General features: G+C 38.4%; 1 protein-coding gene across 1 annotated transcript in view; it reads left to right on the forward strand.

Moving 5' to 3' along the window:
• The window catches only part of si:ch211-158d24.2 (multiple epidermal growth factor-like domains protein 9), a 54473-nt gene extending 33687 nt beyond the window's left edge, over positions 1–20786 (forward strand). Inside the window, exons 5-6 of the mRNA XM_007229367.4 lie at positions 6741–7010; positions 12187–20786. Of these exons, the coding sequence (XP_007229429.2) occupies positions 6741–7010; positions 12187–12665 (749 nt within the window). The 3' untranslated portion in view covers positions 12666–20786. The remainder of the gene's footprint in view (positions 1–6740; positions 7011–12186) is intronic.
• The last annotated feature ends 6244 nt before the right edge of the window (positions 20787–27030 follow it).

The raw sequence follows: 27030 nt of genomic DNA on the forward strand, positions 1-27030 counted from the left end.
GCCCACCCCTAGGAGCCACAGACTAAACATTGTGCACCATATTTGATTAATTTTAGTTGCCGCTCAGGATAAACTAAATATTTACTGTTGACAAAACTGTAAAGTTCTAAGAAGTAAAAATTGGAGACTAAACTGTAAATTGAGATTAAAGCTGAAACTATTTTGGTAGTCGACTGATCTGTGGATAAGGTTTCTGAAAAGTTGATTTGTCAATTATTATTTCTGTCCTGCACCTCCATTTGCTTCCTCTGGGTATAGCTTTCTCTATCGCTTCAGAATGATAAAAACAGCTGAACATGGGATTTAAATGCCCAGAAAACATTTAAATGTGAAATGATCTCGTCTTTAGTGAGTTAATATGTAATCTGTTCTGCAGTTTTGGAGACCAAGCTAAGTGTGAACTGTGAACTGAGAAGTGAGCAGCCCTTAACCCTTCCTTTCTTATTGCACTTCAGTCCCCTGCCCAAATTAACCGTTTGTCAGTACTGCTATATGGAGTCGACAGATTTTTGTAATCAACATTGTCAATTATGTCGACTACTTGTTGCTGCCCTAGTTGAGTTAATATTTTCTTTTACAGTGTAGGTATGGACGTTGGTTATTTAAATTATTTTTTTGTTAATAATGTATATAAAATACAAAAAATGCAGAATACAGGATTGTTCTCAAGTGCACGGAGCTGAGTTCATGTACTTGTGTCAGTTATGTAAGCCCCCTCATTTAGCCTTTGAATATGTATGGGTTGCTTTAATTCAGCTCAGCACCTGGACCATCAGTGACCCCAGGCTTCAGTCTGGGTCAGCACCTCAAATGTGGAGGACAGTCCAGCACCAATCAGAGGCCTTTGTGCGTCGTCTGCTGCCGAGTCATTGGTTCCAGCTGGTTGGCAACAACCCTGGCGGCAGGCCGGGCATGGGCTGTCAGTTTACATCTATACACAATTGGAGGAGAGAGAGAAAGAGAGAGAGAGAGAGAGAGAGAGAAAGATACAGAGAAACAGAGGCATATAGAGAAAGAAATTAGATTCATTCTAAACAGAGGTGTAGATGAAAACATTTTGGTCATCTCAACTATACTATACTTTATTGTGATGCTGTGAAAAATTTAACATGCACATTGACTGGAACTGTATTGCGTTTAGCAACAAATCCAGGTTCTGTTTGGGATCTAAAAAAGCCAGGTTTGAGTATGGAGGCCTTGTCATGAGCCCTTTAATTCTACCTTTCCTTTGGATCGACATACTGCTCCAACCGCTGGTGTAGGGCTGGGCGATATGGAAAAAAAATCTTATTACAATATAGTTTTCCGTAACCGTCGATATCAATATGTATCACAATATAACATCAAATCACTGTCACACTTACATGTTTCTTTTTACTGATAAGTAAGAGAATAAGGGAGTTACATAGCTTCTGCCAGAGTGTCTGTATGTTAGTTTGTAAAGAATGAACCAGTAGTCCTTGCAGTACTGTTAGAACTAAAGGTAGGAAAGCAGGTCGCAGTTCTCGCGAGCGTTGGTTGCGGCCGCCTCGGAAAACTTACAGTCTGGTTTGAGCTCAGAGCAGCCCATCACAGACACGAGAGCACCGCTATTCCTCCTATTACACCTTACACAATGCAGCGCTGCAGTGAGTTTCAAGCTGTAATTTTACTTCTTTAAAAAGATTAAATAAAACAAATCCTACCTAGTGCTGCTTTAATTATGTTTAAATTAATTGAATTATGTTTAAATTAATTAATGTTACAGAGTAAAAGAGTAAGTAAACAAAGAACTCAATTCTTTGGTCAGGTTCAAATCAATAAAATCTCTCATACAAAATAAATGTATTTTTTTATAAAAAAAAATCTTTGAGCACATTTCCAGTGTAAACAAAAGAGAACATAAAATTCACTCCATTTTCTTCAGCTTATGCTCCAAAGCAAAATAGAAAGGCTCAATAAATCCCCTTTAGTGCAGTATTGTCTCTTAGTGCTGTCAAAGTTTTGCACCAGACATACCCTCCTACAGGCTGCGGCCCAGGAAGACAAGTCTGTCCTCTGCTTTGGGTTTTAAACCTGCCATGTGGCAGGTTACAATATTGCCACCTGTCTTAAAGACCCTCTCAGCCAAGGTGTTAATTAATAAGTACTCTAGCTATTTAACTAGCCGCTTAAACCCGCCATTTTCGACCATGCTTATTGGCATCATATTGTAGCGTCAGGCTGGACTTGTTGAAACGTTTACAGTTGTTGCTTTATTGCAGGAATTTACAACGTTTGCTGTCGGCCGCAACCACGGCAAAATAAAAACAGGCTAGCAAGCTAACAAGCTAACAGGCTAAAACTAGTATTCGGGTTATTCACACAATTACACACACGCATACATATCGACCCTACGCTCTCTCCACCGTGGGCATCAAGCTAACCCAACCCAACGTAATTTTATTCCAGCCACATGATTGGTTCAGTGTGACGCTATTCCTATTCTCATTGGCTGTTTTTTTCCCAGAACAAGTTTTATTGAAGTTTTATTGACTGTGTCTTACATTTCTCTCGAGGTGAAGTTATTTTGCGATAATTATCGTTTTATTGCACAGCACTACGCTGGTGTAGTCACTTAGGTTGCGATCACATCATGACAGTCTGTCACTCCTAGTAGTAATACGAGAGACTCAAACAGCTCAGTGATACGTGCAGGACATCCTGCGGCAGCATGTGTTTTCTCTTGTGGCAGGGTTTTCAGCTGCCATTTTTTCAGCAGGATAATGCTCACGCACATACAACAAAGGTTTCAGCAACCTGTGAGTGGATCCGCAAGATCTGCAGGCACAGGTGCAACATTTGTGAACAAACGGTGTATGTTAAAAAAAAAAAAAAAGAATTAGTATTATGAGTAGTGTTTAGTAGATATCTGATATAGTGTGTAGTAGGCAATTGGAACACAGCCATATTGAGAGGTGTGCAAACTGGATCCCTGAATCATCACTTTTCCAGTGCTCCTCCACCGATCACTGATTGACCTGTAATGATGATACCGTCGAGGATGATGAGAATAATGATGATGAGGAAGATGTTAAGCAGGACTAGGATGATGAAGGTGAATGGGTGGAGCAGACACACTGCAGAGAAAAAGGCTGGCACAGACACTGAGACATGCTGCCATAGACACTCAGGCATCCGTCTGTCAGTGCAGAGGTTGCTATGGCAATGAGAGACCATTGAGAAAACTGAGGAGCAGCAGTGCAGTATTGTGATGGGGAGACTGCAGATAGACTTGCAGTGTGTGTGGTGTGTATGCATGTGTTTGTACAAAATGTCTTGACTTGTAGAGGAAAAACTAACCTACGAAACTAATTAAGGGCAAGTAATGGTGTATAATTATCAATAATATTAAATATAGGTGTATACATTTGTTTTAACACAAATGGGGTGCATATCTTTCAAATAGGACACCTTATAAATAAGTATTTATATTTCTTAGACGCTACTTTTGGGTAGTTTACCTCCTGGTGAGAGATCGTTTAGTACGTGGGACAAACCGCTAGCTAATATCGCAGTGACTTACCAGAACACTCAGGGTTCCTTAGTGTAGCTCTGTTGGGTGGCATTAGCCCGCTAAATGATTCTGTAATGCACTCAAAAACATTTTGCCTAGTTGACTGACTTAGAGAGTGCCTGCTTACTGTATTCTTCGCACTTTAAGGCGCACTATCAATAAACATCTTTTTTCATATATAAGGCGCTTCGGATTATAAGGTGCATTTAATGCAACACTAGTAACTAGATGTAGGAAAGGGGGTGTTGCCATGTTTTCCTTTAAAATTCAGCATGCCTCGCCACTGGGTGGCGATACCTGTAAAGCTAAGCTAAGTTAAGTAAATAAAACTGTAATTCTTAAAAAGAAAAAACAGTCAGACAAGTCAAATAAGCACTAGATGTAAATCTACACTTTTTTCTCTCCTGAAAACTGTTTATGTGGGTGAGTAAAGTGATTCTGTTTATTTGCAGTAAGCTTAGATATACAGAATTCCACAAAAGCTGGAACATTAGCATTTAGCGGGCTAATGCCACCCAACAGAGCTACACTAAGGAACCCTGAGTGTTCTGGTAAGTCACTGCGATATTAGCTAGCGGTTTGTCCCACGTAGCCTGTTTTAACACAGTAAATACGCAGGCTACAGTCCGATATACTCGCCTCTGAACAGTGAAAGAGCTAGAGCTGTGGTTAGCGTTTAATGCTAACGCTGCTATAGGAGTGCTAGCCGGGGTTAGCAGCAGTCTACAGTCCGATAATACTCACCTCTGAACGTCCAAAGAGCTAGTGGTTAGAGCTGTTAGCAGGGTATGATAATGCTACTCCAGCCCCGGTGCTAAACTGAAACTCCTGTATAACGCTTTACTGCTCACAATTACAAGCACTCTGACACTTTAACAACATTACATCAATGAGGTTCTACAACCAGTGACCCTACCTTTTCTGAATGCACAGCTTCTTTGTAAGAGTTGCCATTATCAGTCTAACATTTTCCAATTAAAAAATGACTTATTGTTCCAGGTAACCTTTATCTTCTGAATCTGAATAGTAATGCATTTTTTTTTACATTAGTGTATTATTACATATATGGATTTATAACGGTATATTGATAAGCCATATCATTACCACCTATTATTATTTGTTTAATAATATTAACAGCAGATTTGATAACATTAGCAGCAGATTTGGGAGGTGAGTCCTCCAGGGAACACTTCTATTCATCATTCAGGACCCATGACCCCTGGTTGTCCTTTCTTGCAGCACCCACTTATTGCAGGTACTGACCACTGCTTACCAGGGACACCCTGCTTCTTTACCTGCCTACCTTACATGACCTACCTTATGTTCTGGAGATGTTCCAACCCAGTTGTGTAGCACACTGTGTGTGTGTTGTGTTAGCTTCAGTCTCTGCAGTCACTCAGCCTTTCGGCTCACACTGTTCTCTAACTGCATAAATATTTTAGTCCTGACCTCTGCTGAGAGTGTGTGTGTGTATAAACTGCAGAGAGTGTCTATCTCACAATGTTGTGGGTTTTATCTCACATTTGCGTTCTTTTGCGAGATATATCGTCCCAGAAATTATAGCAATTAATGATTTTATTTTCATTGTGCCACTGACATAGTGATAATAGAACAGCATAAACAAGCCAATTTTATCATTTAAAGACAACATTTTGAAATGAATAATAGAATACAGGAAATACGTACACTGTGTGTATGAAATCAGTTATTGACCGTTATTAAAGCATTAGTTTGATAATGCATGACTGGCTAAAATACTGTTAACTGTTGCATATGTGAACAAACACAAATAAACTAGTGCTGGTGATGCATTAGCAGTTTTATTTAGCAATATAACACAGCAACGCTTACTGTTGAGTTCAAAAGGTAGATTACTTTTTATTTACACTAAAGTTATGCTCTTTCTCTTTCTCTCTCTTTCTCTCTCTCACACTCCACCCACACACACACAAAGACACACACACACAGCTGATATCACATTTCATCTTTTATTTTTGGCACCAATAATATAAATCTAACAATAATTAGATTTCTATTACTGATTCTTTTATTTAAATATCCATTATCAAAAGCTTAGTCTTAAGGAAGAAAATGATTAATTTAATATGAAAATTGAAAATTGGCACCAGTACGCCATCAAGTGGCAGAGAAGGGAAATTTCTCTTAGGTCAGCTTTGCAGAACAGGTGCATTTTTAACATGAGTTTGTATTCTTGTAGTAACTCATTTGATGTTTAGTATTAAATTTATTAGCCAGAATTACAGAAACGTGGATAAATCTGATGGCAAAACAGCATTCATTATGATGGCCTTATTTAAATTGTTTAAGGTCCTTTCCTTTAAATGTCCAAGGTAAATTATTTTAAATTACATTATGTACTTATTTATATACAGTACCAGTTTTACAGTAAAGGTTTGGACACAGCATCTCATTCAATGCTTTTCTTAATTAATTTTCTTTTTTTTTTAATATTGTAGATTAATATTAAAGACTTGATTAGGTGATCTGGGAAGAGCTGGAGCTTCACAGCCTGAAGAAAAAGCAGCAACTATTGTTCAGCACCTCCAGAAACTCCTTCATTAAGATGCTGAGAAAACTATTCCAGATTATTCTACCTAATGAAGACACTGAGATTAAAATACCAAGAGTGTGCAGATCTGTCCTCAAAGCGAAATGTGGCTACTTAAACAAACATATTCTGGTTTGTTTAACACTTTTTGTTTACGAAATAATTCTGCATGTGTTCCTGTATCGGTTTAATATAGCCTTCAGTATTAAAATTTACAATGTAAAAACTCATAAAATGAAAGAATACACATAAAATGCAAAAAGTTGCATTTGTATGTAAGTATGTAAGGTACATCATTAATTACACAATTTACAGAGTTGTCTTTGCTCTACTTTCATATTAAGAACATCTAAAGAACATTTAAAGGGAAGTGTAATTGTGTAAGTGCATATCTTGGAGGATAATCCATATGTATTAAGATTTTACACATATGAACTGCTGTGTAATGCATGTGTATCGCATCTGATCTTGTCTCTGAAGATGATTCGCCCACTAAGTTTTATTCCTGTCGGTTGTATTATATCATAAGATTTTGACTATATATAGTTCTGTAGATTTAATCTATCAGCACCATCCTGCTGTAATAAGAGTAATGACTCCTAATTAATCTGTTTATTTTCATATTTCTCATTACAGATGCCAGTGGCCGTCCCAGGTGTGACGAGTGTAAGGCGGGGTTTAAGGGGTCGGCGTGTGACGTGTGTATGGATGGTTTATATAAATCAGGAGATGCCTGTGTGCCCTGTGACTGCAACGGCAATGCAGACCCCCGCTCTGGGCCCCAGATATGCCACCCGGAGAGCGGGCACTGTCTCCGCTGTGCCAATAACACAACGGGTACTCACTGTGAGCTCTGTGCCCCGGGATACACGGGGAACGCCCGAGCCCACAACTGCACCTTTAGAGGTGAGTCTGTAAGCCTGTGTGAGTCTGTGTGTTTACGATATATCATATGTACATGTTTATACAATATTAATGTATAATGATAATTAAAAAAAAACTGTGTACTGCCAGACAAAATGCATCAGCAGTGGCAGATTCTAAAATTCAGATACTCTTTCATGAATAGGACAGTAATTTTTGCACATCAGCCAATTAATTTTTTTTTTTAATTGTAAAGGATTGGTCAGTGTTCTTTAAGCATTGATGATATTTTCTATATGCTTATTTAAACATGATGTTGATATGTTATCATGATACAAAAAAATATTGATATATTTCCCAGCTCTAGTTTTATGATAATTAATTTTACTATATGTGTTATTAAATTCATCTTAGATTTAAATTTGATTCATTTTATTAGAATGCATCTCTTTTTTAAATATTACTAGAGTTGGAATGTCATTCATTCTGGATATTAATTTTGTTTGGAATGAGCTTAAAGATAATTGAATTTAATTGAATTTACTTGACTTTTTAATTTTAGTGTAATTCATACTTGCTTTTTTGTTTTTTGAAATAGTGAGGCGAAGAAATTTGCTGCTGATACATCAGATCTATCTACTGGGTATTTCACCTTTGGCCTAAATTCATATTTTTGAATTTGAATTTATGGATCTGATTTTTTTTATCGCACAACGTTTTCATTATTTAAAACAAATAATAATAAAAACAAATAACTGCAATTTGCAAAAATCAAAACATTGAAATAAAAAAAAAATGAAATTAAATATTTCAAGTTTATTTAAAAATTTGCAAAATTTTACTTTCAATGTTTGTCAGCTTTTTAGCTCCATAGTTTAGACATTAGGAATTCATACTGGATATTATTTAGATTTAACATCAATCTGGATAGTAATTAAATTTATTAGCACCTTAGTCTAGGTTTTGATTGGATTAGAAGCTGCGTAATAATTTTTGCATAATAAACTCTCCTGAATGGTAGTGAATTTGGGTGCACACTGTTAATTATTAACCTTTATAAGTCTGAAGAAGCTGATGACGTCTTACTGCCTGGACTTACTATAAACATCTGAAGCAGCTTTGTTCTGTTGCTAAGCTGTGGATTCGAGGTTACTCACTATGATGTACAAGGAAGGAGTTAATGATGTTGAATCGTTTATGTTAGGTTTTATTGGTGTGAGTATTATGATCATCAGTATGTTTACCAGACCGATAAAACCTCAGTATTGCTCATAAAGATCTCATTGCTTCCGTTGATATGACTGGAAAGGTGCAGCCCAGCAGGGAGCAGACTTAGCTGAAGTCCTGCTGTGTTATATCAGCTGTGATAAAGTGATGTCATTAGTAAGCGATATCATTGAGAAAGTGAACATGTGAAATGTGCATTGGCTCACAATCAGCATACGCATAATAAAATGATCTGTTACATAATATTAATATTACGTTTAGGTCTGAGGACCTGCTGGTTTAGCTCAGCAGTTCAAAAGAAGATAACATTCAGGACAGAAGAATTTGCTCCAGTTACATTTGTATTTTGCTGTTAGAGCATTTAGAATAACAAACAATACAATAATACCATAGAGACATATGGAAAAAATCACCCTATATCCCTTTTTTAACTGTATAATTTGTTAATCATAACAAACACTCTACAGGACACAAGGGCTGCAACGATTAGTTGCCATAATCGACAATCTAGACCATAAAAAAAAAAATCAACAAATTGGGAGGGGTAATGCGCTTACAACTCGCTCTTTATGCCTCCAAAAATGTAAACACAGCAGATAAGGGACAAGACAACACCCATACTGACTTTGCATGAGCTCATTACACATTTAAACATATTCTCAGCGTTTAAATCACACATACATAGTATTGCCTTCTAGTAGTGCTGCAGCCAGGGTTGCCCAAATTCTGTCTAAAGCAGGCATGTCAAACTCAGTTTGGCTCTGGGGCCGGATCCAGACTTTCTGTTCTCAGGTGGGCCGGATCAGTAAAAGAATGTCAACTCCAAATATTTAGCTTTGTTTTTCAGTACTATGCTTTATTATTCAGCCTACATTTTTAGCCTACCCTACATATTATAATCATGGATGAAAAGGGATCTTTTCTAAGCACAACACATTTATTCATAAAACAATGGAAAAAAATGATTTTCATGTTTGGCAGTGAATGTGTTAACAACTGGTTTATTTTAACAGTTGAGTGAATGCAGTTTTACACCTGAACCAACTCACCACATCAACAAACTCAAGTGGGAGCTATGAAAAAAATATTTTCACCTTAATTGTCATACTGCTTTGAAATAAATAAAAAAAAGAAATACAAAATAAAAGTTATAGCAGTGCATGGGCAATAAGATTAGACTACATCAGATCAAACTACTAGGCTGGGCCTACTGAAGCTGAGAACATACTGCACAATATTAACTGTCTTTAATATGAAACCAGATGAATCTTATTTTTAATGATCTGTATTCATGAGTGCAAACAAATTTCGTGTCATCACACATCTCTCTCTCTCTCTCTCTCTCTCTCTCTCTCTCTCTCTCTCTCTCTCTCTCTCTCTCTCTCTCTCTCTCTCTCCTCTCTCTCTCTCTCTCTCTCTCTCTCTCTCTCTCTCTCTCTCTCTCTCTCTCTCTCTCTCTCTCTCTCTCTCTCTCTCTCTCTCTCTCACTGCATTCCTGCAGTCTACTTGCTGCTGTGGTGAAGCAAGATTGCCGTGTCTGTGCTGCATGCGGGACATTTACTGCCCTCTAGCGACCGGAGAGAGCATTTAATTTGTATTCATTTAAAAAAAATCACAACTTTTGATAGAAATGAGCTAGAAACTCGCTTCTTTTTTTGACATACTCAGAAATTTATGCCGGGCCGGATTAAATCATCCAACGGGCCTGGTCCGGCCCGCGGGCCGTATGTTTGACATGCCTGGTCTAAAGCCTTCCAGTCAGAAGCTTAAAGTAGCCCAATATCTAAGGTTGCCACAGACGTTCACAGCGGTTTACAATTAAGGTTTTTGTTGGCAATGATAACTATACAAGTAGCCCAAAAGAAGCAGCCCTGAATTTTTACCCTTGACTATCAAACATGCCCAGTTTGACAGGAAAACCATGAACCTGGCAAACGGAAATATGAACACTGAAAGAAGAAAATACTAACAAATTTACATGAAAAACATTAAGCACTTACACAGTTCCTTGTCAGTACAATTATTACAGAAATCTTCCTCACGATAGAAAAGATAGATTAATTCTTTGATCAAAACATGGTCAAATTCAAAGTAAGTAAGTAATGTGGTATTTTATATAGGTACATTAACTATCAAAATGTGCTGTAAAATCTGTCTAGGGCCATAAACGTTTAGCTGACAATATGCAGTAAAACATGCATTGGATCATAAACCACAGAAAATAAGAAGCACAAAGGAGGGCATGATTTAAAAAATGCAATTAATGAACTAATCAGCAGATTACAAAAACTTCTAAAATTGACGTTTTGTAGCAGCCCTACACGATATTCAATATTAATAGCCCTGTCACAGAAATTAAATTGAAATGTATCAATTTATCAGACAACATATTGACATGACCTTAATCATTTTTTGCTGAAATTGGTATTACCTATTGTGTTTACTTGTGAGGAGATTCTATTAATGTAAATGATCCTGCATGCAGACTTTATTTTAAAACAGCTGTTTTTTTTTTTTTAGATAGTCAGACATTTTTTATATTCCAATTTGAATGTCTGAATATTCTTATTAATAATATTGTTAATCGCCATTATGTCTGGGACACATCAGACTTACTGTTTATTTCCTGACTGTATTAGACTTATTGAAACAGAAATAAAGAAAATAACTTATAACAGGCATGATTCAGTCAAACAAACAGCAATTGTGTTTTGAATTGTGCTACGTAGAGGACTTATTTGTACTAAGAACATTGCAGCACATCATTTGACAGCGTGCAGAAACCTTTGCCTACGTCTAAATAAGAAGCAGAGTAAATACAGATTTAATAGCAAGAGCAGACCTCTTAAACTTGTTTAGTCATCCCAGTAAAAACTGAGGTCTAAAGTTTTGGGGATTTTCCGTTATACCATATCTAGTTTTTTTTTATGAGAATTTTGGTCCATTTTCTCTAGGAATATGATTAATGCTAGCAGGGTCTTTTGTAACCTCTTTCTCATTTCTTTTGTACATCTTTGTTGTGTAAATGAAAACTAATACTAGTTCACATTCTCTTTACACCTCACCTCAGGGACTTATGTGTTTGTGTCTGATTGAATAAAGGTATCATGCTTTCAGTCATCCAGAGTTTATTGGTGCATTTATAAAGGAATTGTGTTAATAGGCTAATGGGTCATTTTGTACTGAAACAAGGCGGATCCAGGTGTTTGAAAACCCCTAGTGTCCCTAGGAAACCCCTTATCGCTTAAGAACACAACGTATTATGTGCACTATAAGGCGCACCAGAGTATAAGGTGCAGTATCAAAGAACGTCTATTTTCTGGTCTATTATCATACAAAGGGTGCACCTTATTATAAGGCGCATTTTAAGAAACACTAAAAGGATGTTCTAATTCAGCAGGTCTTGTCGCTGGGTGGCGGTGGTGGGTTAGCTAACTAAGTTAAATAAAGCCAAGCTAAGTAAACAAAACTGTAATAAAAAGGCTTTCTAACGAGAGCTGGATGAAAATATACACAGATACACAGAGTAAAGCACTTTGGTTTATTTACAGTAAACTTAGATTACCTAATTCCTCCAGCTCTAGGCTGGAGCATTAGCATTAAAGGCTAACTGCTCCAGCAGTGCTAGCCACGGTTAGAAGCAGGCTACAGGCTGATAATACTCACCTCTAAATCGGGAAATAGCGGTTAGCAACAAATGCTAATGCTTCTCCAGCCCCGGTGCTGGAGAACCAAACTGAAACTCCTGTATAGCACTGCAATTTGGTAGAGTGGCTTAACTGCTCCTTATAACCTGACTGGTCAAATTCATGCATAAGACGCACTAGATTAAAAGGCACACAATTTTTGGAAAATTAAAGGATTTTAAGTGCGCCTTATAGTGCAAAAAATACAGTAATTTATTGAAAATCCAAGCTTATTGAAGGTTCCTGTTTGTTTATAAAACAGTTCATTCAGACCCTTTCCCTTTCTCTCTCTTTCTCTCTCTCAGCTGTGAGACTCCTGCCAACCAAGTCATCGACAGCCAGCGCTCTCCACACCACCAGCACCACTGCTTCCACACCTCCTGCTACTTCGCCCTTCCTGCTCCTCACCTTCTCTTCCGGCTCCAGCACTCCAACTTTGCAGTCCAGCCCGGTGGACTCTGCGTCCAACAACAGCACGGCCTCAGCTCTCACCGTAGTGTCCTGGACGCAGTTTAACATCATCATCTTGGCCGTAATCATCGCAGTGGTGGTGCTGCTCATGGCCTTGGTGGGTGGAGTCTACACGTACCGCGAGTATCGCAATCGCAAGCTGAACGCGCCCTTCTGGACAATTGAGTTAAAGGAGGACAACATCAGCTTCAGCAGCTACCATGACAGCATCCCGCACGCCGACCCCAATGGTCTGCTGGAGGAAGAGCCTTGCGTCGTGGCTGCAAATGGCCAGCTGGCCCTAGCTACCGCCGCTAACATGTACAAAGCGTGAAAGAAGGTGGGAGATACCTCCCGAAGATTCCCAGTGAAGGACGGTGGGAGGTGCCTCCCAGAGAGTCCTAATCTGAGGAAAAGACATTACATTTTCAACTAAAATACCTTTGCCGGGAGCCAATCCTAACATCTCAGTCCAGCGGATCGCCTGTTTCTAAGGTTTTATCGCTCCCACTTTGATCTTAGTGTTCTCTCCTACTGTGTGAGACCGATATTCCCAGTGGAAGGAAATATATTTATGGATTTATTGAAGGTACCCTTGTTTTTGGAGCCAGTGAGAACGTCTCAGCCCAGTGGATTACCCGCTTGCAAGGGTTAATTGCTCCCTTATCAATGTCAGTGTTGTGGGAGGTGTCTCCTGGAGATTCCCGATCTGAACGGACAGGATCCTTCAACCAGGAGTCAGTGCTAACATCTTAATCTAGCTGATCACTTGGTCAAAAGTTTAATTGCTCCCTCTTGTTTTGAAACATCTCATGGAATTTGCATTTAAGAAAACAAGACTCTACACAATTCCAACTTCAAACCGAATTCATAGGTAACAGCTTATTCGAGTGGATCACCTGCCTGTAATCTTGAAGCCAGTTCTAACATCTCAGCCCATTGGATCACCTGTTTGTAAATCGTAATGACAGTGTGAACATCTCAGTCCAGTGGATCCCTCACTTGCAATTGTTTATTGCTCTCTCATCAAGGTCAGTGTCCTTACCTTAGATGCAAGATATTGGGAGGCATCTTCTATTATTCCCAATGTAAGAAAAAGGTTCTTGAACCTGGAGCCAGTGCTGAAATCTTAATTCAGTCGATCTCTCGCTCATAAGTGCTTGCTCCCTTGTTTTTATATATCTCATGGAATTTGCATTTAAGTAAACAGGACTCACAATACTACACAATCCAAATTTCAAACTTATGCAGAATCTAGAGGTAAACATTCAATCCAGTGGATCACCTTCCTGTAGTCTAAGAGCCATTGCAAACATCTCAGCCTAGTGGATCTCCCACTTGCAAGTTTTTTTCCTGGAGATTCTAGGAAAAGGAACATGAGGAAAAGGTGCTTGAACCAGGAGCCAATGTTAACATCTTAATCCAGTTGATCACTTGACCAAAAAAATTTAGTTGCAGAATTTGCATTTAAGAAAACAAAACTGTGCTTTAAATTCATGCTGAATCCACAGGTCACAGCTCGATCCATTGGATCACCTGGTTGTATATCTGGGAGACAGTACAACACCTCTTCAATGTGAGTGTCCACCCCTTTAATGCAAGATGGTGGGGAAAAGGTGCTTGAACCAGGAGCCAGCGGTAACATCTTAATCCAGTTGATCACTTACTCAATTCAAACGTTTTATTGCTCTTGTTCTGGAACATCTTCTGGAATAACATCTCAGTCCAGTGGATCACCTGCTTGTGATGCTCTCTCTTTGTGATGCTCTATCAAAGTCTTCAGCAACTTGAAGAAGTTAGTAGGTGGTTTCTATTTTCACTTAAGGTACACTTGTGGGGAATCCGAAACAATAAGTTTAATCCAATGTAAAAGATCCTTTAGCTTTTTATTAAAGGTACCCCTGCACAGGGAACCAGGAACCCATATGAGTTGAGTCTCCAGGAGTTCTCCAGTCTTTCTCCAAGGGAAAGATGCCATTGCTAACATTTCAGCCCAGTGGATCACCATTCCTAATGGTCTATCATCACACCCCCACTTTACTGTTAACCCCACTTTTCTGGGAGTTTAAGACTAGCAACATGCCATGTAGATGTAACTGCAGGATGCAAATCAAATAGGATTTGAAGGCCTAGATATTTATGAGACTGAGGATTTGGGTGCTGGTGTTTAAAAACACAAATCTAGCAAATGTTTGAAATGGCCATTACAAATTCTCCAAATTAATATAGGGTAGAGGACAAGAGAAATTATGACCCGATCCCATTTCTCATATGTACCCCTACTCCTTGTTTTGGATTGCCACTCTTCTCATTGGATTGGAGTTACAAGGGAAAGTGCTTGACTACTTCCCCTAAGAAACCGATACGTCTGCTGATCTGTAGTCCTAACACTTCTTCTTGCCTCTCAATCTCAACAAGTATTAGGACAACTTATCCCTAGGCCAGAGAAACCTAGAACCCTGCAAAACGGAGGGGTAGGGGCATGGGGTGAAATGGGATTGGGCCTAAGTCAGCCTCAACATGAAGCTTGATCACTCATCCTGTAGGATGGATGACACCTACACACTTTTCATGCTGTAGGAACCTTGTAATAACATTAGACTCTTCCCTGATTGGGAGTTAACCTCCACTTCCTACTTTCCCACAGGAGGTAATTTCACACAGAACAAGTGGGACTATCTGGGTTTATTTGAGCCTTGTTCTGGTATGTAGTTGTTTTAACAGTGTACAGACGTGATGGAAAAAAAATACAATGAGAAGAAAATATTTGGCAAACTTATGTCCACAGAGAATGAGTAGAGAACAAAGGGGCAGTTTGACGATTAGATTTTTTAAAAGGTTAAACCTTAGTCTAATTAGACCCATCATGTCTCTGGAGAACAATGGTATGCTTAAAGTGTGTAGGAGGTGAGATTTGTTTACTGAAACCCCCAATTTACTCTTAAGATCGTAATCCCTTTTAGAACCTCCGGCATCTAAGGGTCTCCTGGTGATGAAGGGATTGAATAACGGCCCAGATGTGACCGGCGCCTCCTATGGGACTGATCTGACTGAGTGAGCCTTTGCTGGACCTGGGCTCAGCCTGTGTAGCAGGTCTTTAATGATTAACTCATCTTTGGCACTGTGCAAAACAAGGAATGCTGATCTCCACCTGACAACAACTGAAGAAAAAAAAAACAAAACATAAAACAGTCTTATCTGGCCAATCAGTGGCGCTCACTCCCGTTTTAGCCTTACTGTGCGCGTGTGTGTCTGTTTGTGTGTATGTGCGCAAGTATGTGTATAGAGCTGGATTCTATACAAGAATGTACAAAGACTTTCTGAGCACGAATGGATGTTGCATCGTTTCACTCGAAGCCGGTAAACAGTTTTGACAGTGTTTTAACTGAAAGCCATGTAAAGTCGGACAGACGCCGAGAGGATATAACCAGGTTTTTTTCTTCATTTTTTTTTTAAATCCAAACTGATCAAACGACTTCGTATCTAGTCTGTAAATCAAGATGAAGCTTGGAAAAAAAGTTTTGTAAATGTACAGGACTGTGTGTTTATTCCTTTCCAGGGACCATGTTCAAGGTGACTGCAGCCTCACTTGAGAGAGAGGGTGGCCTTCAAGATGACTGCTTGATTTTGTTTAGTAAAAGTTCGTGTTTATTTATTGATTTCTGTGCTCATCGTTAAGGTCTCATGTTCTTTTCTCTGTTCTCCTGCTGTCCATGTGTTCATTTTTGCGTTGTAGTGAAGGTGACCAATGGGGAAATAACTAGGGATGCACTGAATATTTGGCAACCAGACAAGAAAAGATTCAACCAAAAAATTAAAAAAATTAAAACACTCTTGGTTATGGACGAATAATGAAAAGACTTAAAAGTCCAGTGTCCCAGTGCTGCTGTGTACAGAGCAGGGAGTGAGGGAGAGAGCTGGTTTGGGAGATCGGATAACTAGCATGTTAAGTTTTATTTTTATGCTGTACTTGCTCAAACTAAATGAAATGAATCATTCAGCATTTTTTTATCACCCTTTGTATTAGTTTATTATCTCTTCACAAACTGGCTGTTTTCCAGCTGGGAGATACTGTACAAGCTGTACATTGCTAGCTAGCTAAGATGGCAATGTACACTGAGCTAACCTAGCTAGCGTGATGGCCCCTGTAATCATCCACTTCACAATCAAAACATTGGAAATCTAAGCTTACTGTAAATAAATGAAAGCTCTTTACTCACCCAAATAAACTGTGTGTAGATATGTGTGTAGATTAACACTCAGGACTCGTTTGGCTTTGAAAGAAAATATATATATTTTTTAAATTATAGTTTTATTTACTTACGCGCCCCCCAGCGGCAAGACCTACTGGAATTAAAAGGGTAGCCAATTATCAGCAATTTTACTTCTGCTTAATATACCCAATATTAACATTTAAAATATATATACCTAAGCTTTTTATTTCAGAATAACACAAAAAAAATAATAACATAAAATGGGTGGCTGATAAAGTTCTTATTAATTCAGATTTTCGCATTATGTTGCTTATTTGTGGGGCTGTGTCTTCGCCTGCTTCTACTATTTGTGAAACAGCGTTTCTACACTGTGCCTATGGCATCCAGCGACCCCCAGTGGTGTACAATAAGATTGCATTTGTCCTGTTTGGGCACCCATACTCTGCTTACATCAAAGTAACATGGCTGTACCCTTGTTTACCTAATTTAAGTCATTCTTGGAAGTGGACAGCTGTAAAAAAAATAATAAATAAAAATAAATAGCTGTTGAAAATAAATAGTCGTGCTACGGAAATGCGGTGCATGCGGCACAGTTTTTACACATAGAATTACACCATTGTTGGTGCTACTAAATTTTTTTTTATTTCGGAATTGTTTGTCTAAGGAGGGAGCTGACATGTTTAAAAAATTTTCCATTCCAACACATTTGGTAGAAAGAAAAAGTAAATTTCGCAATGAGAAACTGGCCAGTAATAAGGGCAATAGCGCTAGCTAGCTAACTAACTTTGTTTACCAGAAGTCAGACTGTGTTATTGTGTGTAAATTCCAAGTTGGCTAGATAGCTACACATGTGACGCGAGTAGCTATAGCGATGCTGTGGAAAATCTGTATGACTAAATTTTTACTGCTTAGGTAACTAAATGCTTAGGTGCTAAATGTGTGACTAGAACAGCATGACTAAAGTAAATTTATAATTAGAACGGCAATACTAAGGTCAGTTTGAGTTGAGCTGAATTCATGACTAAAATTCCACTGCTGAGAAACATTTATAGAGTGGTTTAAAAATGTTATATATTTAATATATTGTTGTTTTATTGTTGCTTTTTGGTTGAAAAGTCAAAATGAAAACCTGTGAAAAAATAGGTTCAGTATTTGGCATTCAGACAATGTTTGATTTATTTGGTTTGTCTTCAGTTTTGGGCAAAAAATCTCTTTTCGGTGCATCCCTAGAAATAACCTCAAATTTTCTTTTTTTTTTTTACTTATCAGAATTAAATGCCACAGATTGACTAATATTGCACCAAAACACTGACCAAAAGGTCATGAGATCAAGATTTCCTCTTTTTTTTTTTTTTTTTTTTTGAGTGTGTTGGCTGTCTTTAGCTTTGACAAGTCTCAGGCGAGAGGTCATATGTGTGTTCCTACTGTGTTCTCCTCATAATTCCACACGCACACACTCACACAACTGCTGAGGAGCTGGCTCTTCAGTGCATGCTGAGGATGATCTGGATGATTTGGATTTGTACTTCCCTCGATCCCCTGGTTTACATGAATTTAAGTAGAAGGTTCAGGTCTCCACTTATACGGGTGGATTATTCCGGTTTGAATTGGCCAGAGCACAGGTACACTACATGCCAAAAGTCTGGATCCAGTATGTTTGAGTTTGCTTTACTGGTATACAAGTCATTTATGGTATTTGGTAAAATTCAGAGAATCTGGGAACCCTGCCCAGAGTAATAAAGTCAGCCGAGAGTTTTGAAGCCTGAACATCTGGAGTTATTTAAAACAAAATGTATGCGCAGTAGGTGAGCGGTAATGAGCTGAACCCTTGTTGATTCTCCTGCGGAGTTTTATTACAGCTCTAATCAGATCCACCTGAATTGGTTTACAGTGAACACTTTTGCAGTCTCTACACCTGCACCAGAGGAATAAAACACACCACCACTCTTTTAAAATTATATTTCTGTAGTTTGTGACAAGGCAAAGACAACCACATTCATCATTTAGTTATATACCGTGGCCTCTGCTTTAAACCAAACCATGCAGTGAACTCATACACATACATAGATATCACTGTGACATCCAGGGAGCAGAGAGGGTTAGGAGGGTTAAGTCCTTGCTCAATGGCCCAACATTGGCAGCTTGAAATGTTGATTGCCGAGACTTAAAAAAATCTGCTTTAATTTTACTAAACTTACCTCATATTTGATTGTATTAGACCAAGATTAGGGCACAATCCTGCTGTGCTCCTGTGTCTTCACCCCTGTGTAGTACTTTAGGGACGGTAGAAGAAATAACGGATAAAATGTGTAAAGAATAACTCTCTTTCACTTTCTCAAAATGTATCTTTGTAATGTCAAACCAATTGTACAATACAAAGAAATGTACACATGTTTTACCGTTGGGTTGACATCCCAAGGTCACATTTACTTTTTACTTGTTTTGTACAGTATTTTTCATATGGTCCCTAAAGTGCCGATGGACGCTAAAGGCATGGGAGAACGACCAGATTTTGCTTCCTTTTTGTCAAATATAACCAGATTAAAGTTAAGCTTAGTAAAAAAAAAAAAAAAAAAGGTTTAGTAAAGATGGTGGTTACAGTTTGTTGTTTATCATGATGATTTGACCTGCACTCGGACAAGCTTCAAGGCTTCCAGTCAAATACACAGTGTAGGTTAAAAACCTCTGGTATGGTATATGGTATTGGTTTGCAGTGACCCTTCCCTCTGAGGACAGCAAACCAAAATGTTAATCCTGCTACTAAGAACTAAGAACTCTCATTGGTGTAACATGGTAGAGTTGAACCACAGACTGCTACAGTGACTTCCCACAGTGGTGTTTCCCAAAGTACTGCCCCTGACCCATCACGTTGGGGGTTAGTCATCTAACCATACCATGGATGGGTTCAGCTGCACATCTTCTCTGTGTAGTTGTGGTCAAACTTTCATTGCTGGTGGTCTGGTCATTCCCTGCATTGACATAGTCCTCTTAGTCATCTGAGGATCAGCTGCAAATCGTTGAATGTGTGCTTTCTACCACAGCTTTGAGCCCTGTTTTTGAAGCACTGGTCAGTTGAGCAGTCTTTGTGAATAATGTGGCAAATATTCCTGCCAAAAAAGGATTATTACATTACATTTTCTCTTTGATCCTGAGATCCAAAGTCAGTTGAAACATTAACGCTTTTCATCATTTGTTTTAATCAAGTTAAACATTGCTTTGTGCTGCATAATTGTGAACAGATGTGGGAAACATCAAATCCCAAAGCTGGCTTTAATACTTTTGGCCTGTAGTGCACTAGTTTCAAATTTGTGGTTTGCTTCAACAGCAGTTCTCCTAAAGCCCCAGACTGGATTTGGTTGACGGCAGTCTCCCCATGTTATTCATGACAAGTGTCTGAAATCTGAACTCCATTGTGTAATAGGGATCAGTAAGTCACGGACAGTTTTGAGAAATGCAATTGAGAGAAACGCCCCTGCTTGGGCCCAAAAATAGAATCAGTTCCCAGAATCAGCGCGTGGAAGCCCTGTCTCCCTAGCTGAAATGCTTGGGGAAGCCACTTCCAATAATGCAGTGAGTGTGTGATTTGTCTGACCACTTAAAATTACTGAACAAAAAAAAAAAGATATATATATATATATATATATACATGTGTATAAAATTAGATTTTTTTTTGGGTTAACGACCTCCCTCTTTTTAAGTATGAAGTGTAAATAGGGTGACTGTACATAGTAATATGACCTTGCACATATGGATATGCTGTACATTGGAGTACGGTATTGTACAATAGAGTGTTTTTTAAATGTATGTATGTATGTATTTATTTAATTATTTATTTATTTATTTATCGAGCTAACTGCACCCATCATTTGGACGGTTCCGTTGTGAGGTGCCATCGCTCACTGCCACGTCCGACCGACCGAGACTCTGAAGCCCACAAGAGATGAAGTGGCCACAAAAAAAAAAATGGAAGTAAGCTAACTGCAGTAATTTAGTGACTTAATCACATGACCTATTTGAAAATAGCAGCAGATTTGTGACAGACATCCAAAATTCCCAGCTCCTGTTATCTGACTCACCTTCTTCCTCAGAAGTACAGCTTTCCCTTGAAGTTCCCTTGACTTTCAGTGCTGGGTGAACGTGCTGCCCTTTCTTATCATCACTGTATTTTTTTTTTTTTATGTATCTGATTTCATTTGGAACACACATTCAAAATGTATTCAATAAAGTTGGGTTTATCAGTATGTATCTGTGTCACAACATTTTTGGTTGTTGTTTCCGTCTTTCTGTTTCTTTCTCGCCTACTTTTACTTTCTTTTTCAGTGCTTACCCTTCACTAGCAGTCAACAGTTTTAGAATACCATTGTTGTTTTTAGTTGTCCAGTATCAGTGCTGTATGGCCCACAAATGCTGCTGTTAGGTGTAGAACATTATTCAGTGCTTCCTGGCTTTATTTGAAATTTCCCCAAAAAAACAAAGACTTTGATTTTAATAGTTACAGAGTTATATGTGTGAACCATATGAGATTAAGGTGGTCTGTGTGGTGATGAAACCCATCTAGACCCCATTTCACCCATAGTTTATCTAATTCAAGACTGTATTCCTTCTGTTTTACTTCAGTTAGGACCCTACTGGACCACCACATTTTAGAAATTATTTATGAGCATGCTGGCCAGTGTTCAGATTCACTCACAAGATAACACCTCAAGGTCTACATAACTCACAGGCTGCTATCCCATGATATATTCTTGTAGAAAAATTAAAGCATCATATATTTCATATATGCAATGCTGAGTGTATAGATCATGAGTGTATAGATCATATACAGTTGCAAAAGTATTCATACTTAAAAAAAAAAACACCCCTTGCAACCTTACAACCACAAAAAATCTTCTTCCCAGTCTTAAGTCTTTTGTGGCCTCCAACAGATGTTATTCCAGGATTGCCCTGAATTTATCTTCAACTATCTTTCCATCAATTTTGACCAGCTTCCCTGTCCCTGCTGAAGAAAAGCATTCCCTCAGCATGAAGCTGATGCCACCATGTTTCACAGTGAGATGTGTGTTTAGAGTGATGAGCAGTGTTACTTTTCTGCTTTAGGCCAAGTTGAACACACCACCCTCTTCATCATGTTTGCGTTTAAGTCTCTCTACATGGCTTTTGGCAAATCTGCAAATGGCATTTCTTGTGTCTTTGTTTCAACAATGATTTTGATTTGTTCAATGGTTTTCATTTGTCCTGTGGACAAATTCTCCCACCTGAGCTGTGGATTTCTGCAGCTCCTCCAGAGTGACCGTGGGCCTCTTGGCTGCTTCTCTGACCATTGCTTTCTTTGATCGATCTGTCAGTTTGGGTGGACGGGCATGTCTTGGTAGGTTTGCTGTTGTAGAATACTTTTTCCATTTTTGGATGATGGATTAAACAGTGCTCAAAGTTTAGGATATGTTTTTATAACCTAACCCTGCTTCAGAGAGGCCTTCAGAGAACAGGGGTATTTATACTGAGACTAAATTACACACAGCTGGAGTCTAAAAACTAATTAAGTGACTTCTGAAGGCAATTGGTTGCACTGGATTTTATTTAGGAGTTTCAGAGTCAAGGGGGCTGAATGTTCTTGCACATCACACTTTTCAGATTTTTATGTGAATTTCGAAAACCAATAACCAAAAGAATTCTTGAGGTGCCTGTGCAGTACACCACAATTACCCACCCAACAGAACTGTCATCTGTCATTATCGTATCTCTTCTGGAAACCATGACTATGCTGGTAACCCAGACAGGCAGCTGCGGACACAGCGCTATAAAAACATGCAGTCATTTTATATGAGACATGTCACTTTGGGACTCTTTTAGAGAAGTGGAGATGTTGTGTGGAAAGAGCAGATTCTAAATTTGTACAATTTATAGTCATTTTCAGAAAAAAAAGACAAAATCATTGTCAACTGTGTGTAAATTCCGGTAGCTAATAGTATTCACTCAGCTATTGTAAAAAAAGGCCATAATGAAATATGGGACTTATTCACAGTCCTTTAAACTCAATGCAAACATTTTCATTTCATTTTGAATTTAATACTTAAACTACATGTTAAACATTTTAGAACATCCACATTTCTTTCCCCTTTATTTTGTTTTTAATTTAAGCGCTTCAGGTCCAGTCAATAACCGGAAATGATACAAAATCCAGTGTCACAGCCTTTAATGAAACAAATGAACTAAAAACTGAAATAAGTAATTTTATTATAGTAAAAATATATTGTTTATAAAAAAGATGGTAATTATTAAGTTAGTTGTTTCATAAGTTAACAGCTTACAGCTGGTAGGTAGCGATGGAAACAAACAGTGCTTTGGAAATTTATTTAAAAACATCTTACTTATAGTATTAAAAGTATACGTCTTTCCTTTAGAGAAATTACAGATGAAGACTAGACTCTTGGAAACTGGAGAAAACTGTACAGGAAGAGTCAGATTTGGCTGACCCACATGGAAACACCTTCAGCTCTGCTTAACACTAATCTCAGTTTCAGCAGTGAAGAGAAGAATTTACAGGTCTGACAGGTGAATTGCAGTCATAATGTCATTGCTAAGAGGAGAAAATAACAAAGCAGCTTGTCTGGGTCATAAAAATCAAAGTTTTGATGGGTAGTGTACTTTATATGGTGTTTTTAATCAAACAAGCTTTTCAAAATTACCCAATCAAACTCAAATAGATTTTATTGTAAATGTACATGTGTACTGCCCTGCACTGAGAACACTTTATGATCAATTAAGCCAGCCGTGTCCAAACTTTTTTTGTTGGGGGCCAAAAGGAGAAATATATAAGTCATGGGACAAAGACTTTGTAATAAATCATATAATGAAATATACCACTTTAAATAATACACTTTCATTTACACACCATTTTACTCGACTTACTATCTTTATATATCTTTGGCAGTGTTGTGTAAACTAAGATTTTTCAAATTGATGTTTCATTTCATGATTTCTCTTAATATTGAACTCCTTAATTACAGCAACTTTTACACTCCTTTGCCCCGTTTTCCTGCGTCAAAACTGAGCACTCTCTCCGCTTTTAGACTCTTTGCCCCGTTTTTCTGCGCTAGAAATGCGCACCCTCTCCGCTTTTACACTCTCTGGCCCGTTTCTGACACCTAGCGTTCAAACTTTAAATCTCACATTATAAAAACCTGCTTAACAGCGGGCCAACTTTCATTCTATTTCTAAAATACCTCGCGGGCCGCTCCAAAAAAGGAAACGGGCCGCAAATGGCCCGCGGGCCGTAGTTTGGACACCCCTGAATTAAGCACTTCCAAAAAAAAAAAAAAAAAAAAAAAAACATTTTACACCTGCTGGGTCTTTTTTTTTTAGGTATCTATTTAGACTTCATTTATAAAGGAACTTAAACTACCTAAACCATGTTTGGAGGCCTTTTTTTTAATTCAGACTAACTCTGACTGTACCTTGTCAATCTGTGTCAAATTTGTGCTCTATTACAGCCACCATGAAAAAGGTTCAAAGAATATTGTTATGATCAGTGTTGTGCCAGTTCACAGCTTTTCTGAACTAGTTCAAGTTCAGTTCATACACGCTGAAAGTGAACAGTTCACGTTCAAAGTTCACAATTTTAATTCTGAACTAGTTCAAAGTTCAGTTCATTTAACTTTTTTCGTGAGATATTCAAATAAATCCTTTTTTTTCACACTACAAGCTAGAAATCACTATACGTTCTTTGAAACTGCTCATTGTAGACATTTGCTCATGACACTGCAATTGTGGGTTGGTGTCTGTCTCCGTGCCATCACTTCCACTAGCCTTTTTTTTTAATTGCAGCGCTTTCTCTCACTCCCATCATTGGTCTCTCTCTCTCTCTGTCTCTCTCTCTCTCTCTCTCTGTCTCTCGCCCTCGCGCTCCTCGCTCTCTAGCCAACGTTCATTTACAGTGATGTCTGCCGTTCAAGACACATAATGTGAAGTAATTCACATTAAAGTTCTTTATTGAAAAATGTGTTGTGTTCAGTTCAACGTTCACTAAAAAATGAGCGTGTTCAATGAACGCGTACTTTTGAACTCGTTCACGCACAACACTGGTTATAATATGCTGAGCACCCAAAAAATCCAGCCCCAGAAGATAAACTGTTGGGCACACAAACACATTTTTAAATATTTTTATTAAACGTTCCTCCCACAGCTGCATTTTAATTAAACCTCTGTTAAAAAAGACAACTTTTTGCTTTCACGTTAAGAGATCTGGGACTCATAATGACAATATGTTCTTATCTTATCAACTTCTGCGTCATGCATATAACAGTGAAACCAGCGTTGATGAATTTCTCTTCAATGAACCATTTCACATCAAACCCTCACTCTGAGCAACTGTTTCCCTCCATAACCGCTGAGTTGTGCAGGAATGTTAAACATATGGGGAAGAGTGAAAGGGGAGACTGTTATCTTGCATTGTTTACAGAAACACAGGAATTATGTTGGAGACTAAATACCTCAGGAATTGTAATTGTCAGTACTGCGGCCTGACAGTTTAGCACTTTAACCCAAGCGTAGCCGATTCCAGACGATCAGCCAAGACATGTTTGATGTCTGAAGTTTGCTTCCTTTGTTTTTTACGGGAAAGAAAATAGGCCAATAGGCTAATATAGTGCAAATGTATAAATTACCAAATAGTGTGGTGCTTACTTCAGCAGGCCAAATTCCATCTGGGTCTAGCACAACTACGGTGTGTATGGTTGCCTTGTCTTGTCAGTAATCTTTAAGTGATGACCCGTATGACCTACAGTTAATGTTAAAATCAAACTAAAGCACATAATCATAGCTAAAACAGTAAAAGCTTCCATCTTTAAAGCTTGACTAGCAGATGCCTTTTCCGATACATGTGAAGTCGGCAACTGCCTCTTTTCCAACTGCTGCTGATGCAGCATCACCAAGCATCCAGCGTGCTCGGAGGAAAGCGCAGCGATTTGGCTCCGATACATGAGCTTAAAGACGTCTTGTGCTGACTGACATCATCTCGGGTGTGATGTGGGGAGAGATTGCCATCTACCCACCAAGAGAGTGCATGGCCAATTGTCCTCTCTCTGTCTCCGGCTGCTGCTGAGGGCTAGCAGCATGACCTGGATTTGAACCAGCAATTTTCCGATCATAGTAGCAGTAACTTAGGGCGTTTTCATACCAGCATTATTTGGTCCGGTTAAAACGAACTCGATATGGCAGGTGTAAAAACAGTAATTGCACTTGGGTGCGAATCAAAAGAACCGGACCGAGACCTGCTAGTGGAGGTGGTCTCGGAGCAGTTCGCTTGTGGTGAGAAAGTAATCTGGTCTCCATCCGACCCACCTATTAAATATAGTCTATTTATTTGAGCTAAACTGCTGGTAAGACACAGTTTAAACTGATATATTATTCAGATAACGCTAATTACCACAGCTATAAACAAACGCTGTGTCCATGCGCGCGCGGTCTGCACTACGTTCACTTCTCACAGCCGCGTCACTCGGTTTACTAATGTTTACATCTGCGCTGCACGTCCAAACACTGTGTTTAAAAGCACAGCGTTTCAGCGTTCAGTGTTGAAGCACAGATATACGCGCTGGAACACAGAATCTTCTCGCTATATTTACTTTTTTTCTTATATTTATATTTACTCCCACGCCAGACAGCTCTGACCAATCAGAGGACACAGCCTGCTCGCGTGGTTTATTGGCGCGCATTTTGGTGTATTTAGGTTTAAAAAAAAGTGAGAAACGCTCCAAGTAAACAAACTCATCAACTGATTCGGAGCAGAGAAACCAACAACAGATGTGAAAAAGCCCTGAGTTCGCTTGACCACCCAGAGCCTGAGCCTTTTTATTTTTATAATATAAAAATATTATTTTGATTGTGTTTATAGCAGTGGTATTAATAAAAAAAATGGCTAATCACAACAAAATTAGATGATTAATTGCGATTAATTTCTTCTACTTAATTCTTCTACTTAAGTTCTTAATATTGGGTATTTAAATGTAAATAAAACAAAAACTAAAACAGTGTTAGATTGGCAAAATTAAATTAGATTCATGTTATTGGTGTCAGTTGCTTAAAAAATGTAATGTATTAATCACAACAATATTCTGTGATTAATCATGACTAAATTAAGATTTTTTTTTTTTTAACGCTGGTATTTCACTGTATGTCTTGGAGGGGGACTGTAATATTATTTTACATTACATTACATTACATTACATTTGGCAGACGCTTTTGTCCAAAGCGCCTTACAATAGTGAAGTACAAAAGTAATAGAAGTTAAGATAAAACATTTTTTAGATATGGCTTAAAGGAGGTCGAAGGGAAAATAATGCGATAGAGGAGTGAAGGAGGGGAAGAAGGAAATGAGGTTAGAATTAGTTAGTTTGTTAGAGGTGTTAAGAGAGTAAGTGCTCTTTGAAGAGCTCTGTCTTCAGGAGTTTCTTAAAGATAGTGAGAAATTCTCCTGATCTGGTAGTG

Source organism: Astyanax mexicanus, chromosome 12, assembly GCF_023375975.1.
Source record: "Astyanax mexicanus isolate ESR-SI-001 chromosome 12, AstMex3_surface, whole genome shotgun sequence".
NCBI classification, from domain to species: domain Eukaryota; kingdom Metazoa; phylum Chordata; class Actinopteri; order Characiformes; family Acestrorhamphidae; genus Astyanax; species Astyanax mexicanus.